The sequence below is a fragment of the Anas platyrhynchos genome, chromosome 14 (genome assembly GCF_047663525.1).
Source record: "Anas platyrhynchos isolate ZD024472 breed Pekin duck chromosome 14, IASCAAS_PekinDuck_T2T, whole genome shotgun sequence".
Lineage (NCBI taxonomy): Eukaryota > Metazoa > Chordata > Aves > Anseriformes > Anatidae > Anas > Anas platyrhynchos.
Genome location: NC_092600.1, coordinates 15458294 through 15477650, shown reverse-complemented (window position 1 = coordinate 15477650; position 19357 = coordinate 15458294). Strand labels below are relative to the sequence as shown.

At 37.3% G+C, this 19357-nt stretch overlaps 1 protein-coding gene across 4 annotated transcripts in view; it reads right to left on the bottom strand.

The window, feature by feature from the left end:
• The window catches only part of SLIT3 (slit guidance ligand 3), a 515831-nt gene that overhangs the window by 488045 nt on the left and 8429 nt on the right, over positions 1–19357 (bottom strand). For 3 of the 4 annotated variants that reach the window (XM_027468588.3, XM_027468587.3, XM_027468585.3), the window contains exon 3: positions 766–837. The exons of the other annotated variant lie outside the window; for it this stretch is intronic. In XM_027468588.3, the coding sequence (XP_027324389.1) occupies positions 766–837 (72 nt within the window). The remainder of the gene's footprint in view (positions 1–765; positions 838–19357) is intronic. 4 annotated transcript variants of the gene reach the window in all.

The following is a 19357-nucleotide window of genomic DNA, read 5'->3' as shown; positions in this document are numbered from 1 at the left end:
AAATAGAAATTTTCAGGGAGTGCAGGCAGATTTGTGTCTTGATCTTCTGATAGCTATTTCAGTAAAGGGGTCAATAGAACAATAAAACCAACCTGACTCTCACAGTGCTGGAACTAACTCAAGATTAGGTTTTTGCCTTGATTACTACAACCTGGAATTTGCAACAGTTTAGTAAAATACTTCCAGTGAACTAGATAACAACTGCACAGAATGTAGTCACTACTAGGTAAGGGGCAATATGTAGATTGATGTTTTTGCCTTTTGATTTTCAAGGCCTATTTAGAAGCACACTTGAGCTCTTGAATGATAATTCTAGAACAAGAGACAGAACTATCTATTTTTTTTTTGCATTTGTTACTTCATACTGGACTAAAAGAATTCATAGGTTTCCTCGTGTACAACTTTTACAGCTATCAAATATTTTATGCTTAATCTTCTGCGAAAGCACTATTAAAGTCGACAAAATCTGCAAGTCCTACTTGCTGGTGTTCCAATACAATTTATTCATACATAAGCGGTAAGAATTTTAGTCCACTTCACAGTACTTGTTAAAAGCTAGTAAGAAACACAATTAAACAGCTCTGAAATGGCATTTGGACTTCAACATGGAACTAAATTTTTTTTCACATCACAAACTGTTCCAGTTGCCTGGTTTAAAATATCACTAACTGAATAATGTACAGAAATTACTAACATATGATCATCCTTAGTACTAGCAACCCAAAATAGTCTTTTCAAGAAAGTTAAGTTTTCTGTTATACTCACAAGACACGGAGATTCTTCAGCCCTGCGAAGTCCATCTTTGTGATTCTTGTGATATTATTTTTTTCTAGATCACTGGAGGGGGAAAAAAACAAACACAACATTCAGACACAGTAACCAACATCCAAATTCTGTTAGGAGAAATTATCTCCATCAGTGCACCATCTATCAGCTGTTCAAATTGTACAAACTCATGCTTCCATTATAAGTATATGATCTGCTGATAAGTGTATGACCTGCTCATCATCTACTTATTCCTCAAGACTACAGTCTTTTAATTCAAGACCCAATCTGTACAACACAGCTGAAATGCAGCACTCTGCCCCAAAAATTAAAATTGGGCTCTAGAGTTGTACTAAGCCTGCTTGAGTCTAGCCTGCTGCAGAAGCTGCTGTAGAGCCTGAGCACAGAACTACCAGCTTTGGTTAGTGGAGGCGTGGTGTCACCCAAATGACTGGAAGATTTGCCAAGTTTTAGAACAGCTCCCTGCCAAACGCAGCATCCTATTTAGGCAGCTCTTCACCTCATTTTTTTGGAAATGCTGGTTATCAGAAGATAACCAGTGAAGTGTTATCACTGTTTGAAAAAGCGTTAATCACACTGACCTGTTTCCTATGTTAATCAGAACTTGCCAATTTGTGTCTTCTGTCTTTACTTGAACTTTCAATTTTATGACACACATGCTATGCGACAACACATTTTCCTCATGTAGTCACTTAAACAAGTATTACCTCCTGCACTGTTTCAATGTGTGCTAATTTATGCTCTAGATTCCAAATTAATAAGTAACCGGTATTTTTTCCGCAACAGGAAAAAGCATTGTAAGCAGACCTTGAGCTGTCTGCTTTTCTTTGGAGTGAGCACACCAAAAATACAAAAGAATTTCACATTTAAACTTGTATCTTGATAGACTAAATATCCAAATAAAATAGTGTTTGCTTCTAAGACAAATTCTACTTAAATCAAAACTGAATCAAAGTGAAGATAAAGGAATTCGTAAATCAATCCTTCTTGCAAGATTAGTTCTGTGCTTAAGGCTAAGTCTCACTACACTACAGCCATTTTTTCTGACAGTCATAACAACTGAGCCTAACTCCTCATTTCCCAATATAAAGTCTTTCTGTCATTTCAGAGGACTGGTTAGGTGTCTTCTTTTTCTTCAAAACAGCACCTGCTGATATTGGTGCACTATATCATATGTTGTCTTGACTCCTGGATTTGCCTTGACCAGGAACCTACCCCTTTCCCCCCCCCAAAAAAAAAAAAAAAAAAAAAAAAAAAAACCAAGCAAACAAACAAACAAAAAAACAACACTTTTAGTTGTTTTGCCTTTTTTTTCCCCTGTACAGATGGAGTAAATCAATCTAGTTATAACCACCAGGGCCAAGACAAACAGCTAGCCTTTTTTCCTCATATTCAACCATGCATATTTTAAAATAAGCAATATTCAGCAAACTTAGAACTAAAACAGGTACTTCTCCAGTGTAACAACACAAATTTATAGTCAGATTTTCCTAGATAAAAGAATCCTTCTTAAAAAGTATTATTATTTTTTTTAATACTGGAGTATTTTTTTCTTCTTCTGAGTCACATTTTATGCCTAGTAAAAAGCTGATAAATATATTTAAAAAAGCAAGCATTTGGGTTAACACTTCTCAGGCCAATAAAGCACTGGGTAGCTTTCTAAAGACCATGAGATGGTAAGCAATAACATTCCAACAAATTTTGTTGTCTAGTGCCACTGCATGAAAATAATCTAAGATGAAAAACTAGTCATGGGGCTAGATGTTGATTTGTTAAAAGACAATGACATCACAAGTTCACAACAGGAAGTACAGACTGATCTTAAGAAATTCAATTTTACCATAGTTCCTGCATTAATTTGCATTATTTTTCTTCTCGAATTTTAAATTTCTTACATTTAAATTTCTTCTTTTCAATTTCTAATAAGATTCAACAAGAAGGTAACTATTATTTTTAAGTACATTTCACAATCATCTCAAACCTCGACCATGAAATATTTTCTGAAACATAGGTAGATGTTCTTCAGTACTGTTTCAAGTTATTAGTTCTGTAGGTACAAAAAAGAGTCCAAGGAAGGGGCAGAACTCAGAACTCCCATGAATGCCTCAACCGTCACCTTTGTATTCTGAAAGAGGCTGCCTAGATGGCTGTCCTTGGATGGCTTTTAAGTGCCTGACAAGTAATACTACAGACAAAATAAGAAAGCTCTCAAAGTGTTGAGGAGAGCTAAATGATTTGCAATCTTTCATATACCCTCCTACAGGTACTAAAAAAAAAAAAAATAAAAAAAATTTCCTGCCTCCTGCCTGGCACAACTTCCAGTAATTTTCCAGCACACATACAATTCCATACAAGCCCTCCAACATGGCTGCTACCTAAGCCAGTCCTCTTTCACCTCACATCAGACCCTATTAGTGGGATAGATGCAATACTAATAAGAAATATGTGAGTGTTCAAGAAAAAAATAATAAAATTATGTACCTTGAATCAATCTTTTTTTTTTTTCCTCCACTGACATTAAGCATTAAGCCATTAAATGAAAGGTAATTGTCATGGTAACTAATGCCATTTTTTTCTGCTGTGAATCTCAAAGAAAAGGCAGTTACAAATTTGTAAATTTAAGCTCATTGAAAGGTACATTTTCAACATTCAGAGAAGAAACGGAACTGATTTCTTAGCATACCTACCATGTTTCCCAACTCCTCCTAACCATGAAAACAAAGTTTCTTCTAATATGAACACTATCCTTCATTTATCAAAAACTTAAATATTTAGATTAGCAGAGGTAATTGTACTCATTTGTTAGAGAAAATAACGCCTCATGTTTGTAAACATACATGATTGTTTTCCTCATGTTTTCCCTAAATCCTAGATGCAAACCAATGTGGGTATGGGGAGAATCCCTATATTTTAACTACAAGAAAAAAAATAAAAGAAACATTATCTTTGACAGACCTAGGTTGATCATATTTAAGAAAATACCTGTTTTGGGGAGAGAAAAAAAACAAAAACAAACAACAAAAAAAATTACAGGACACTTTCACTGTATGTAAGAACCACTGAATCACTCTTCATGGGTAATACCTTTCAGTCACTGCCTACATTTTTCAGATTTTCCAGCTTGATTTCCTCTGGGCTCCCAGCTCAATTCCTCTACCCTGGTGCATCATTAACTACTCACTGGTGCACCAGGGTGACCTGACAACAAAAACCACTGAGAAGAATTAACTCTGAAGTAAGCAACACATAAATAGCTTCATGGTTTATTTGCATGTTGTTTCCCCTCTGCTTTTTATGTCATTCCGTCAGAAGTTTTTCCTTGCCTCTGTCTCGGAAACATTCTACCAAAACACAGCATGCAGCTGCTCAGAATTCTCCAATTGCCAGCTAAGAGGTACACACATCAACAGGGTCAGCGACCCACTTTTTTGCCTATTTTGGTAAGCCTCATTTCTCAGCATAGCACATTTATTCAGCCTGAACACCTGTACGCAGTGTCATTCCTGTCACACATACAAAGCAGTTTTTTCCCTTTCAAGTCTGAGCCTGATACCCCACAAGAGCTCCATCCCTCTTTTTTCAGCCCTGAGAGCACTCCTGCTACTCAGCATGCTCCTCCCAGTGAGTTCTGCACCCTCTATGCTGAGAAAGATTTTGTTAAACATTCTTTGATCAATATAGATATATTGAGATTGCTGTTTATTCCACTCCTGCAGACTGACACAGCCTATACCACACACATAATATCAACCATTCCATTAAAGCCTTCTGAACATCAGCAGCTAAGATAAAGTATCCATTTCTGTAAGTAAAGTTACTTGGACAATTCTCTAATTTTAACAGAATGTTTCTTCATGAAGTTCACTTTCCTTAAGCCAATTTGGATTTTATTGATAACTGCCTCCTCTGCTTTAAAAAGCTGTATTTGCCATCATAGCATTTACCTGTTCCAGCAAGCTCTCCCTCGAGGCTTGTCTGCCATTTGAGGAAAAACAGGCTAAAGCCCTGATGTACTACTATGTAACACTTCCTCCTCCTGTTCAGAGTAGGTCTAGCACTGCTGGGAGGAAAAAAAAAAAAAAAAAGCCCATTGCCACAAGTTACTGTATTAGTCAATTAAACTTTGTTACTGTGAAGTTATTGAACTATTGCAGACTTCAGTGGTTTACAGCTGGTATTTGTGGGCAACTTAATATTTTATATTTCCTTTATAAAAGTTTGCCAGCTGATTATGAGACCACTAGTGGGTTTCAACTACAAAAAGCTAAACCTTAACATCTAATCTTGGTTGACTTTCAAATACGCCATGGTTCATAGGAATTGTTGGAAGCAAACACACAACCAGCTTTGAAAAGAAATGGTTTGGATCAAAGACATGGAAAAAAATTATTATGCAAAGGTGAATTTGATTTATATTTAGCTTAAGCAAGTACCTATCTGCAGATACATTCATTCTAAATTAAATGCTTATTGTGCAAAATTCCTGAATTTTGCATATTCTGTGGGGCCAAGAGGATCTTAGATCTTACTCAAAATCTCGATCTTGCCCCATGCATATACCAGCCCAGCTGCAACTCTTTGTCATTTCACATTCATATAATATCGTTCCAAACAAATCTAAGAAAACACCATTATGAAAGATAGATCTCTTCTGGTCTGGCATCAGATCAGTTGACGGCACTCATTAAAATGAAAAGAGCCTGGAGCTTTTGATATTAAGTCTCTGTTGTCAAACTATTTTTCTTTTTAGCATAAAGTATGCTAAAGACAATGCAGGTGTAGTGGCAGCTTTAAGAAAACAGATATGGAAGCAATTATTTCAGTGGGAGTAGAAATATGAATTGGACTAGAATTGTACAAGGCTTCACTTACTGAAAGTGAGTTCAGACTGAACTATTAAAGGAAGCCTTACTCATAAACATGTCCTCCTATGTTCTAATAACAATTTAATTCAATACATATTTTGTAGATGATGACGACTAAGTTACACAATGTATACACTTATTACAAACAGGGACATTTGGAACAACTGGAGCACATCCCTCTACATAGCAGGAATTCCTCTGAATTGCTTCATCTTTCATTCTTCTCTCAAGACAATCTGATGAACTTAGCCAGACATTTAAATATTTTCAGGAGTCTCCAAAACTCTCTGGAGCGTGCCACTATGTGGCTTCCAACAGCACTAGAAGTGCTAGATAGACTTCCTCTTGATACATCACTTCAATTTCAGTTGACAATTATTCTTCTGAGCCACCCAACACTTCCAAAATGCCTAGACGTTTGTCCTCCCAACACCTACTCTTGACCTTATACATACAAAATCCTTATATACACAAGGATGCAAAAATTCAATAAACACTTCCATATTTTAGCAAGTTCCTATTACTCAACTGTCAATTTGCTTCTTGATTTTAGTCTCTAAAGTAATCCAAAATTTCATCTCTCATCATAGTTGTGTATCTTGAATATATCCAGGTGAATCCCCAACTTAATTCCTTCTCATTTCTTCCTAGACTATGTCTATGTAGCATATATATATATATATATATATAATATATATATAAAATTATTTTTTTTTAATTAAATTGTTGATTTTGAAGCTAGTTCTGGTTGCTGACCTATGCCTTCTAGGTACACAGAATAAAAAACAGAGATCCCAGTGTCAAAATCAAGTCTTATTAAATGGTAAGAAATGGTTAGTCCTCAGTGCAACATGTAACCATTTTTTTTTTATTGTTGTTGTTGTTTTTCTCTTCTTTTTATTAAGCCTGTGAACTACAGCTATGGGCACTGTACAAGTTCACAGGTGTGGCAAGGTTTTGGTAGCGGTGGGGCCACAGGGGTAGCTTCTGCAAGAAGAATTCAGATGTCCCACATTAGGTAAGGGCCCCGCTCCTGACCAGAGACAGGCCAATAAGTGATGTTGTTTGCACCTCTGTGGGAGATAAAATAGGGGAAAAAAAAAAAAAAAAAAAAAAAAAAAAAAAAAAAAAAACCACTTTGCTACACAGCAGCTGGGAGAGAGAGAGGAGTAAGAAACAGCCTTGCAGGTACCAAGATCAGTGAAAAAGGAGGAGAGGTGCTCCAGGTGCTGGAGAAGAAGTCCCGTGCGGCCTGTGGTGAGTACCATGGTGAAGCAGGCTGTCCCCCTGCAGCCCATGGGGTACCACGGTGGAGCAGGTGGACCTGCACTGACAGAGGCTGCAGCCTGTGGAGGACCCCTGCTGGAGCAGATTCCAGGCCAGACCTGCAGCCCGTAGAGAGGAGCCCACGCAGGAGCAGGTGATCTGGCAGGAGCTGCTGCCCGTGGGGGAGCCAGGTTGAAGCAGTTTGCTCCTGAGGGATGGACCCTGAGGTACAGACCCAAATCTGGAGCAGTTCTTGAAGAGCTTCTGCCTGTGAGAAAGCCCACGCAGGATCAGTTCAGGAAGGATGGCATCCTGTGGGAGGAACCCCACAGCACATGGGAAGACAGTTAGCGAGAGTACTATAGACTGACCACAACCCCCATTCCCCTGTTTTCCCTTTGAGAAGGGAGTGAGAGCTGCCGTGGTGGAACCCGGCTGTCCAACTGAGTAAAACTACAACAACAGGTACATGAAAGCCTCTTGACCTGATGGTCTTGCTGCAAGTGGAACATTTGCTTTAAGGCTAGCTTCTACTCAAAGAGTTTTTCTAAGGTACTATTTCTTCTGATATAGAAAACAACCAATTGCCAGGCCTAATCCTGTTCACTCTTGGTCAGAAAAGAAGTTGCTTTAAATTTAATTATCTTTCCAGAAGAAAACCAATTATTTCATTTGGTGAAAGCTATTCATTGTCCATAAAGTTACCAGCACAACAGAGTTATCCTCTCTTTCAGAAAACTCTGAGGTAGCAGACTGGCAAACACAGTGATATTCTTAACAACAAAACTGAAGATCATCTCTGATATTAGGTAACTTCACGTCAATACCTGATTTTGCATCTTAGTGTTAAATACAAGTCCTATATGGGAATTTTTTTGAAAAATATTTATTAATCCATTTGCCTTTAACCTGGGAAGACTTGGCATAAAATAAAAATACACAACAAAGTGAAAATAACTTGCTATACAAAGAGAAGGGAAGCTAGAGCAACAGCTGCAACTTCATTCAAGCCCTCAGATGTTTTCCTGTTTATATTAATAAAGAATTCAATAAAAGCAGTAGAGATACTGCATACTGTATTTTAGAAAAATTGTCACACACTTCAGAAGACTGCTCTCAACCAAGTTACACAGAACTAGGATTCATTGCTATCCAGCTTCTTCAAATATAGTTAAGTAATTTCTAGTCATAGAACCTCTAATCCAAAATCTAGTTCTGTTCCTGAAAAGTATTCAATGTGGCTTCCACATATCAGATCAAATACATAGATACGTGTGTCATATTTGTGATAAACAAATCACCAAGAAACCCAATACTCTCAAAAAAAATGTCATTAAACCAATGCTCCATGTGATCCAAAAAGCATTAAATGAATTTTCCTAAGAACCAGAAAGGAAAGGAGTTAACATGCCATCTAGCACTCACATCAAAACAAACTTCAACTAGAACATAATTCATGAACTTCTGGAATTTCTGTTAACAGAAGAAAAATAATTTATCTTTGAATTTAAGAGTGACACTATTAAGGGTATAGCCCATAGTCCTTATTATTTTTTTTCCATTTGTAATGTAGTCCAAAGGATGCACTTCACATGGTAAATCAACTTGGCAATAAGATATTCAAAATGTGGAAAGTAAAATTCTAGTGATAACAATTCAATCCATATTCCTGAATCTCAAGAGTTACTGATATCTTACATTAGCCCAATACTTGCAAATAACTCAAGCATCACACAATCTATGGAAACAAGGCCTTCATTGTTTTGCCATTACATTGCTAAAGGACTTGGTCAATCCAAAACACCTGCTAGAATGACAGCTGAGTCATCCCTTGAAAATTTTCCTGTTTGATTTGTTTTCCCAACCCCCATTCACTTTGCAAGGTAACTGTGAACACAAACACACACCACCTGAAGTAGAGGAAACTTGCAGTTTCACAGGTAAGTTAACCATTCACTTGGATGCCTACTGCATTCTAGAAGCTTAAAACCAAGAGGAGTTCTTGATTTTATTTATTTATTTATTTATTTAATCAAAGCTACCTGTGGGGTTGGAGGCAAAAGGCTCTTCAGTAAAGCCCTTCTCTCTCTATGAGTACTTTCGTTCTTAATTTGGGAACACACTAGCACCATACACAATAAAAAGAGAAAAACCCTTTCGCATCTGTAGATGTATCCATTTCTTCTACATGTGTTTCTGGCTATCCTTTTCAGTCTTTACACACCCGTTATGTTTTTTGTTTGTTTGTTTTGTTTTCACCCTATTTTCCAGAATTCCTGCTACGGAGTTAATTTGTCTTTAATGGATATGGACTGCCACTAGCCTCTTAACCTTAAATGACTACAATTCCCTATGGAAAGCACTTGGCAATTTTCTCATGCCTTCAGTCCAAGAACTTCAAAGTTACTATGATAAACTACTCAATTATAACATTACCCTGAAGCCCTCTGGCAGCAAAATCTGCATATCTTCTGATTTAGCATATTTCCATCTCAACTTATGCAATGCAGGAAATAAAGACCTAGGACCAGATTTTATGAAATCTACAAAATCCATTAATTCCCAAAACACTTGGGCAAGTATAAACTTCACTTGTGAAGAGAAAGACAAAAAAAAAAATCAAAATCCTGTTCAGCTGCTATCTTTTCTTGTTGTTACTAAAGAGAAGATAATTTACTCCACTTCTATATAAATAGAATTAAGCTATTTTTTCTTTCTAAAACAGAAACAGTTCACTTCTTAAATGTGCATGAGAAAAATATTTATTGACTGACTTCTGGGAAGACTGATATATTCTCTAAATATTTCCCTCTACAATAAAGTTTAAAGGCGTTCTACACTTCTAAAATAAGCGCGATACACATACTTTTCATTTTCCTTGAGAAACATCCTGCACGGTTGAAATAGCTAGAGATAGCTAGCTCTCTTGCTAGTTGTTTCCACTGTACAAATTCAAGAAGCATAAGAACTCCATTTTATGTCACCAACTCTTTCCTTCATATTTTTCGTACTCAAAGACATGAAGAACAAGGTCATGGGCAAGAGCCAGCACGGATTCTCAGAGCCATCTAAAACACGTTCAATTGCCTTATGTGACAAGATGACTAGCTCTACAAACTGTGATTGAACAGAGGATGTTTTTACCTTGATTTCAGAAAGACTGCCTCCCATACTCTTTTTTAGATCTAAATTGATCAGATAAATGAATAATAAACTGCAAGTAAATTGGTTAGACCATTGGGGGCAAAAGGTTTTTAACAGCTGGTTCCTAGTAGCGTCCCTTTAAAATCAATAGTAGGGCCAATGTCGTTTAGTAATCTTTAATAAAGATGTTATAGGGAACAGAGTACATACAAGTTCACAGACAGCATCAAATAAAGGGGAGCAGTCAGGGCACTGAAAGATGGGCCTTCAATTCAGGTGTACCATAAACAGGTCAGAAAGTTAGGCTGACAGAATCCTCATTAAGTTCATAAGGGGGAAAAAAGTCACGTACATAGGAGGAAACAAGTCCCTGGTCCCTGCAACACTTAGAGGCTACTCACTGACTGACCAGGGAACAGCTTTGCAAAAAAAAAATAAAATAAAAAAAGCATCTCAGAGTCTCAGTGGGCCACACAAGAGTATGCAGTGTGCCCTTGCAGCAATGAAGGCCACCCTACACCAGACCGTCATAGTAAGATCATAGCCAGCAGGGTGAAATAGTTGACTAACCTCTTGTATTCAGGATTTATGGAAGTTAATCTGCCATACTGTATCCAGTTGCAGGCTCTCCAGCACAAAAAAAAGGCATTAACATGTTGGAGTGAGTAAAGCAAGGGGCCATTGCGATGATCAGGAGGTAATAGTATAAAGGCATATGAACACATGCTAAAGGAGCTGCACTTGTTCAACTTTAATAAAGGGTTATGGGGAGATCTTACAGAAGTCTGACACTACAAAGAAAGCAACAGGATAGGAGAATAGAGACCCTCTTCTCTGCTCCACAGTAAGAGCAGGTAATATGTGGATGAACATTAGTAGAGAAAAAACAAGTCCTGCCAGAACCACCAGTTCCTAAAAGGGTTCAGGAACATTCCACATAGCTTCAGTAATACCAGTATCATGCAGAGTATGTTAACACAGCAGTAGTGAGGTCCAGCCACTTCGATAGTCTTGTAAAGTCAGAATAACTGTAATTTTACAATCCAACATTTAATTATTTTATTGCTCTTGTTGGGTAGTACCACAGGTATGATATTGGATAGTTTCAGTCTCCACAAAGTTTTAAATGTTAACTGAATAGCCACACAACACCTGAGAAGTACAAATTCTGCTGCAGCTCACCCTACTTTAACACACCTACACAATACAGCTTTTAATTCAAAAAAATAAAAAAATAAAATAAAACAGATGATTCCTTCAGATTAGAGAAGGCTGTCAGGTATGACTCAAACAGTGTTTTCTTTCTGTCTGAAGGAATGAGAAAACTGATCTTAGAGGTTAAGTGCTCTGATCTTGGGCATAAACTATCCATTATCAAGCCCTTTACAGTAGTGTTTGGTTAAAAGCCCACATTAAGAGTCCAAATGATCTGGAACTGCTTGCAGGCAACACACTTCTGTCCTCATCTTTATAAAAATAAACAAAAGGACTTGGCAAACTATAGGTGCTAAAAAACACTCAGGAATAATTCCTTTTTGAAGCTCCTGCAGTGGCTAAATTCCCCATTGAGTAGATTACTATTTAAAGCCATAACTGAGACCTGCATAAAGCACCACAATGGGCTAAGTTCAGTAGTTTCTTCAAGAAAATACGTTTGTTCCACACTGCAGGAACTCCTGACTAATTATAATAGCTTGCAGATTTTATTATATAAAAAGAAAATATTATGCTGGCAGAATAATATTCTAAGAGTAAGTTTTATACTCGCATGTCCTTCTGCTTTTCCCCCAAAGTTCTGTAGTTACTCTTTCCAGTCCAAACCTCACATGGTCACATCATCTGTACATGACAGACAGTCTGCAGGAAGGATGAAACAGCTTGAAAGAGGGCCAACCTCAAGCAGTAGTACAGAAATACAAACCTTGTGAAACAAGCAGGAAGAGCTAAAGTTTTTGTCACAGATGCAGATATACATCATCAGAATAACCAGCATGTGGTGGAATAGCTCATGCCATCACACCTGTGTTTGATGATAAAGGGTTCTCAAAGAGAAGCAAGAAAGAGCAGAAAGAGAGGTTCCTCTTTGTGAGGAGGATCAACTCAAAAGTCTGGAGGTGCTTTACAGACTTGTTGAGAAGCTCACTGAGACGTGCCAGCCTGGATTAGGGGACAGGTGAAAGACACATCATGGTGGAACTTCATTACCAACCACGCACACAGGGTGAATAAGAGAACGCTCTTCTTTAAGCAATGACAGGGAGCCTCCAGGTCGCACGCCTTGGTTCTTATAAGGGACTTGAATCTCTGTGACATGTGCTGGAAAGGCAGCACAGAGTAGGCAAACAAGTCAGGATGCTTTCTTGATAGCGTCAGACAATTTCTCAACATAGATGCTAGATGGGCCAACCAGGGGTGAAGCTTTCCTGATCTACCACTCACAAATGATGAGGTGTTTGGGGGTGTGATAAGTCTGTAGCATCTCTGGCTTGAGTGACCACAGAAAAATGATGTTCAAAACAGTGAGGTGTGTGAGGAAAATAAGTGCATAGGCACTGGCATTCAGAAGAGCAGAAATCAATTTTTCAGAATTCAAGGGACTTGCAGGGGACATGCTGTGCAAAACAACCTGAAATAACAGCACAACAACACTCCATCCAGCTACTGGGGAAAAATGAGCAGGTGTATCAGAAGCCAACCTTGGCTTAACACATCTCACTACTGAGCTCCAGTGTAAATGAGATGGTACAGGACAGTCTTCATGGACACAGACTCTCAAGTCTTAGTGATGAAACACAAGTTTCAAGGAGTGGAATAACCAGTAGTGGCAGAGGATTGAGTTCAGTCTCTCCTCAGAAATCCTGATCAGTGGGAACAGATAGCTTCTATCTGGGTGTGCAGAGAGATCTGTCTCATGAAGTGCCACCTTGCAGTGCCATCTTTAACACAGGAAAATACTCAATTTGTCTTCAAAAAATTGAAAAAAAAAAGAACAGTACGGTGAAGTACAGGATGGTCAGCATCAGCCTCTCTTTGGTCCCTGAAAAAATCATAGAGCAAATACTACTGAAAGCAATTTCTGGGCACAGGGAAGGTGACTGAAAATAGCCAACAGATTTACCAAGGTTAAATCAGATTTGAACAACCTAACTGCCTTCTATGTTGAAGCAACTTCTATGGATTGAGGGAAAACGGTGGATATTGTCTGTCTGAAGTGCATCTGGAATACTGTGTCCATTTTGGAACCCCTCAGTCCAAGAAAGATGCTAATAAACTTCACCAAGCCCAACAGAAGACCACTGAAATGATCAAGACTTGACTACACACGATGAGTCTAAGGAAGCTTAACTTGTTTATCTTGAAGAAGGGCAGGCATTGGGGTGACTGAATACCAGTCTTCCAATAACTAAGGAGAGGTTTCTCAGAAGATGGAGCAAGAGTCTTTATGAAGGTACAGGATGAGGAAGACACAATGATTGTAAACTGGAACAAGGAAAATTCCACCTGTTTATATAAAAAATAAACAAAAATCTGTTACTGTAAGGACAGCTAAGCTGGAGAATGAGTTGCACAAAGGCCCTGTGATTTTTAAGACTCAGCTGGGCAAAGCCTTGAGAAGCCTAGTCTGAATTTCATGGAGACCTTGCTTTGAGTGGAGGCTGGACTAGGAGATCTCCTGAAGTGCCTTTAAACCCTAATGAGTCTATCTTTTCCACACAGAAGAGATTAAAACACTGGTTTGTTGATTTACCATTGGGGTTAGATGGGGTTTGGCAGAAAGCTTTAAAAGTAAAGCACAAAATAAAATATGGAAAATACTTCAAAACAGTTGGTACGGAAACATTATTTATTAATATGCAGAAAACAAGATGTTTACACATTATAAAGAGCAACAAGTACTGTGTCATTTTAGTTCAAGTATTATTTTCATTCACCTAAAGAAGAAAAATACCACACAATTAAGGTTAACAGTCACAGACACAAAAACATTTTTTCATGTTATTTCTTTTCAGTTCTTGAATTCGTATAACTAACCATTCCTACTTAACTCCTGTAACTGTCTCATCTTTCATAACCAAAACATACCGGCTGGTTGGATATGAAAGGCTGTTACATCAGTCCTTTGCTATTGCAAAGACTAAACAGTTACACAGGTAGAAGCCAGAGAATGTCAAACTTCGCCCATTTGATAGTTAAATAAAAGCATGGCCCAAATGGTCTTTTCAGAACATAAATAAGTGCCTGCACTTCAATCTTCATCCCATTTGGGCTTCAGACGTATCTCGCTCTCTGAGACACAAATTAATTCACATTATCATCTCAAAACAGGGATATTTTATTAGGCAATGTAAAATACAACCTGTGATAAATGAACTTCAGAAAAATGTTGCAAGAATAAACATGCTTTAGCATCAAAATCTTCACTACAACTTATGGCAAACTTGGATACTTCTCCAATTTTTTAAGAATTTCTCCAGTGTGTTTAATGCTACTTTAATGTTAATTGGGGACTTAAAAAATGGAAAACAAAGCAAGAAACCAGGATTGACAAAGGTTACTATTCTTCAGAAGATTGTTCTTCTCCCTGACTTCTTGGCCTTTTCATTCATTTTATATTCTAAAATCTATATACTGTCAAGCATTGCATGCTCATTTGGGGAAAAAAAAAACACAAAACAACAACAACAAAAAAAAACTGCATGTAAAGTTCAGGAAAACTCACATTAATTTATTTCAGAGGCAATATCTCATGTTTATATACAAGTATGTATTTCATTTAACTACATTGTATATTACTGAATATAATTTGGTAAAGAGTCTGATCATCTGTTTAGTTGCTCTTCACCAATACAATTAGATGTTTAGGACTTCAGATATTTCACACCTGCATCTATTATAATGGCTACTGTAACATTTGATGGCCTGAGAAAAATGTTCTACCAACAAACATCAATGATTTTAGTGAAGTCTGAAAAGAAAACAGAACTGACTTCAACTCCTTGTTCACTTTCAGATATGAACAGATCAGAAACTCTTCTTAGGAGATCTTTTCATGGAAATGTAAAAGAGGATGGATTTTTTTTTCCTTTACTTTTAAATTCAGAAACATCCTGTTTCGCCAACTCTGTCCCTTCTAAGAAGTACCATGCCGAATATACACATCTCCTGTAGCCATTAAGGAGAAGATTAAGCCAAGGAGTGGCAGTAAAAGATGTAGAACAGTTTTAGTAAATAAAATGTAATTTTGAAGGATGTTTTGCTTGACAAAGTTAGCATTCAGATGTTACAACCACAAACAATTTTCTTCATTTTCAAGTATATTCCCCCTTTCCCTATCCCCCATCCTCATCCAACTATATTTTCTGGAGTGAAATTAAATAGATTCTACCGTGTTTGCTAAATGGACACAAAATTCATTTGTTTCTGAAAAAGACCAAGCACATGTATTTGACATTTTGACTTGCTGAAACTACTCATGATTATGAAAACCATTTTGCACTAAGACTCTTACATACTTAAGAACAATGAAAGAATAACCTTGGAAAACAATTATTTTGTAAAATGAAGTTAACTTCAACTGGGAATAATTCATTTCCAACTTCTAACAATCTTCATGAGCAATTAAACTAGAGAACTTCCCAGGAAAAATACACACACACGATTGCTCCTCATCTTTTGCTGCGTTTTCATATGTTAGCTATTAAAAATCACTACTCCAAAGGATTGCAGGCCTGTTTCTTATACTTTCACATTCTTATCTGAGAAACTTATATCCAGATGTGTTTCTCAGCCTCAAGAACCAGCCTCTGCCTTATGGCTTTGCTTCACAATATCCACTGCCATTTCTGGAAAACAAACTTTCTCTGCTCAAGAGCTTGACTTCTGGGATTTGTGTCACCACTGTATTCTTGTCTCCAGCTTACAACCCTACTGCAGTTAGGCATTTCAGAAATGCACAATTACTTCCCTGTACTATTTCCTTCTAATGAATTCTCTTTTCCTCCCCAGCTATATTATTAAAAGACCATCTCTAACCAGCTCTACAACTTCAAGAGGAGGAGACTGCTAGCCTCTTCTCATCACTCTACAGCTATTTCAGTGAAGCCTGTAACCCAGTTCTCACTTCACTAAGTGATGTTGTAACCACTACCACCATCACCAAGCCAACATGTTTCATCCAGCATTTTCTGAAATCAGCATTTCAAAACACATTTAATATAATGCCTGTTCCAATCAAAGCAATACCACTATACAGACAAAATAAATTTCAGGGGAAAAATCCCTAAATCCCTAAAACTCTATTCAAGTCCAACACAAAGCATGTCTCATGACTAACAGGAAGATACAATACATTTGAACTGCTTTCAGGGTGCACCTTTTCCTTGCTAAAAAGTGATCTAAGTGATCCTTGAACAACACAACTGTATTACACTTCAGTGTCTCCATATCTGTGGATGACCAATGCATAAGCAGTGGTAATTTTAATGGGCTTGATGTCATGTGACTACATCTGCTACATGAGATTTCTGTTGCAGATTATACTCTAAAGCAAACAGATTGGGCAATGAAATCTTTGGCAGAAAAGTATCCTGTGCTCTTTACTATTCCCTTAGTGTAAGAGAAAAAATACTAATATAAAGTGAAATTATGTTCTTACAGACACCTCTGTGTTGGAGGTTTTTGGTCATCCATCCTTAAAAGAACTGCATGTTCCAAGGAACTCAACTACTAAATTCCAGGGTAATTTCTTTTCAACTTTCAAATAACATTTTTGGAATCTCTGAAGAAAAACTGAAAGTAGGAATTAGAATCTATTCTACTTTGGGGAAAGTTGTTTTGTGGAAAAGACCTTTCCAAGTTTTTTGCATTAGGCTGATACTACATACTATGCAAAACTAGCTACTCTATCACTGCTAATAGCCATTTTGCCAAACAAAACTTTTTATTTCCCCAAGTTTAAAAGCTGTTAAAATACCAAAAGTGTTCATCATTCACCAGTGCATACCAAAAGAAAGATTTCAGTGAAAACATTAATAGAGTAGGTTCGACTACCTTAAAGCATTTATTTTTACTACAACCTGCAAAAGTCAGTAAGGCTCACAAGATCACCATTTGTATCTTTTGTAACTATTAAGGCTACTTATAGTGTCCCTATAGAAACATATGGCAGTAATACCTTGCAATCTAGTAATCAGTTTATTTTATACAGGTTAACTAACACATTCCTTACCAGCCACAGGAACAAAGGAAAAGACCAACCGAAAGAACAGGGATTGAGAAATATTTCCTTAACTATTAGCATGCACAAGAATGCACCTATGCCTCTGCTTTCTGCATATTATTTCCAGTAGTTAAGTGCCTATCTTTTGAAACATTTCATGAGAATGTTCATTCACAGGACAGCATACTTTCCCTTTTTCTCCCTGCAAATCAAGCAGCCACCAGCCTTGACAGAATGCAGCTCTTGGAAAAGCAGTTTGGAGCCAGCTATTAAACCCTGCATTTTACAGACTGTGATTTTGGCTATGGGAACCTTAAATTCAGTAATATGAAATTTATTACTGTTGCCATTTTCATCATGCCTAGAAGGACCCTTATGACCATTCAAGATTTCTTCACATTAAGCATTGTACAAAGAAAGGTGGCCCCAAAGGCCTTTCAGCTAAGACAAAAAAAAAAAAAAAAAAAAAAAAGGAAAGAGATGGAGACAAAGAAATTAAACAGTATTGATCAGTACAGATACTGACCTCAACTCTACAGTAGCCCAACTTGCATTAAAATTTTTTATTTGCCATCACAAAAGAGAAAAAATTGCAAAACTACTTTTAATTCTTCTTTTTTTTTTTTTTCTTTTTAAAGGGGGCAGTTCCTCTAATGGGAGAGCATGAAAATGGAAAACCAAATAAAGAAATACATCTAGAAAGAGTTTGTCACCAGCCAACAACACCCACCACCTTCTACAACCACATCCACAGACTATTAAAATAAGTTACTGATTTTCAAAGCGTTAACCTCCAGAGAAGTTTCTCCCTCCCTCTCACATGGAGCCTTGATTAAGATGGAAGAGCTGATCTGTCTGCACAGACAGGTACGATTGTGACAGTACAGAGAAAACATTCTGAAAAAATTACAGCCAGCTGATTTGTCTTGTTCTTTTGGGTGATTGCCTACATGTACAGTCACACCGTAAGGTGACTAGAGTACCCCCACACAGCAGAAGAGGCTTGAAGCATATCTGTTAAACTCCTAAAGATAGCATCACTGCTAACAGCCTTGTACCTCAAATGCAAGTGAGCAGAGGTACATGTAGCAGCCGGTAAGGTATTGGCCTAATGAGAATGCTATCTGCCAAAATTGTCTGAATTACTCAGGCTTTAAATACATATATTAGGTGTTTGAGGAACTTCATTAGTAACCTGATACTACTTCCACAAGGCTGATCATTCACCATACAGTTCAATAGTCAGGTAATCTTACTGACCTCTCTCTGCAGGAAGCACTGAGGATTCTCCAAAAAAAAAAGTCCTACTGACATAAGTTAAGAATTGCTTCTGCAACAGTATCACAAATTTTCAGGAAAACACAGGGAAATGTGTGTTTGCCAGCAAGACCAATTCTGAAATCAATTTAGAAGTTTCACATAGTTTTTGCAGATTTATCTTAATAAAAATGCGATGGAAAAATCAAGTCAAAACCAGCTTTAAAACAGCAAGGTATTTTCTTCATTTTAATATAACTGGTTTTTATTGAAAAGCTCCCTACATCAGTGACAGGGAAGGAAAGAATGTAAGCATCAGTTCAAATGATTTCCCCCTGTGAGGGACAAAATTAGATTAAGGTCTCAGAAAAAGAAGCAACTCCGAGATAGAAAGGTAAAAATCTAATTAAAAGCTCCAGAAATCTATCAATCACAGGATTAAAAACACATATTGCAGCCACCAAACAGATGGTGTAAAACTGAAATACAGGACAAATTTATTCTGACAGAGACAACTGACAGACCAGATTCAGTTGGGGTAAAAAAAAAAAAAAAAAAGGCTGAAATAACTGGCAAAGAGGTAACAAACAGACTCTTAAACCCTATTTATTTTCACTCTTAGTTACAGATATGGATCTCAGAACTCATCCAAAACTTACTCTGCTAGTACAAGACAACAGACCTATCCCCCTTATAATAGGGGGAGAGTAGACCTATTATGTATTTAGTGCCATTACAAAAAATGCCAGTTGCTTACAAGGCCATTTCCCAGTGGAAAAGAACAAGTTCTTTCCATTCCTGAAAGCCATTCAACATATTA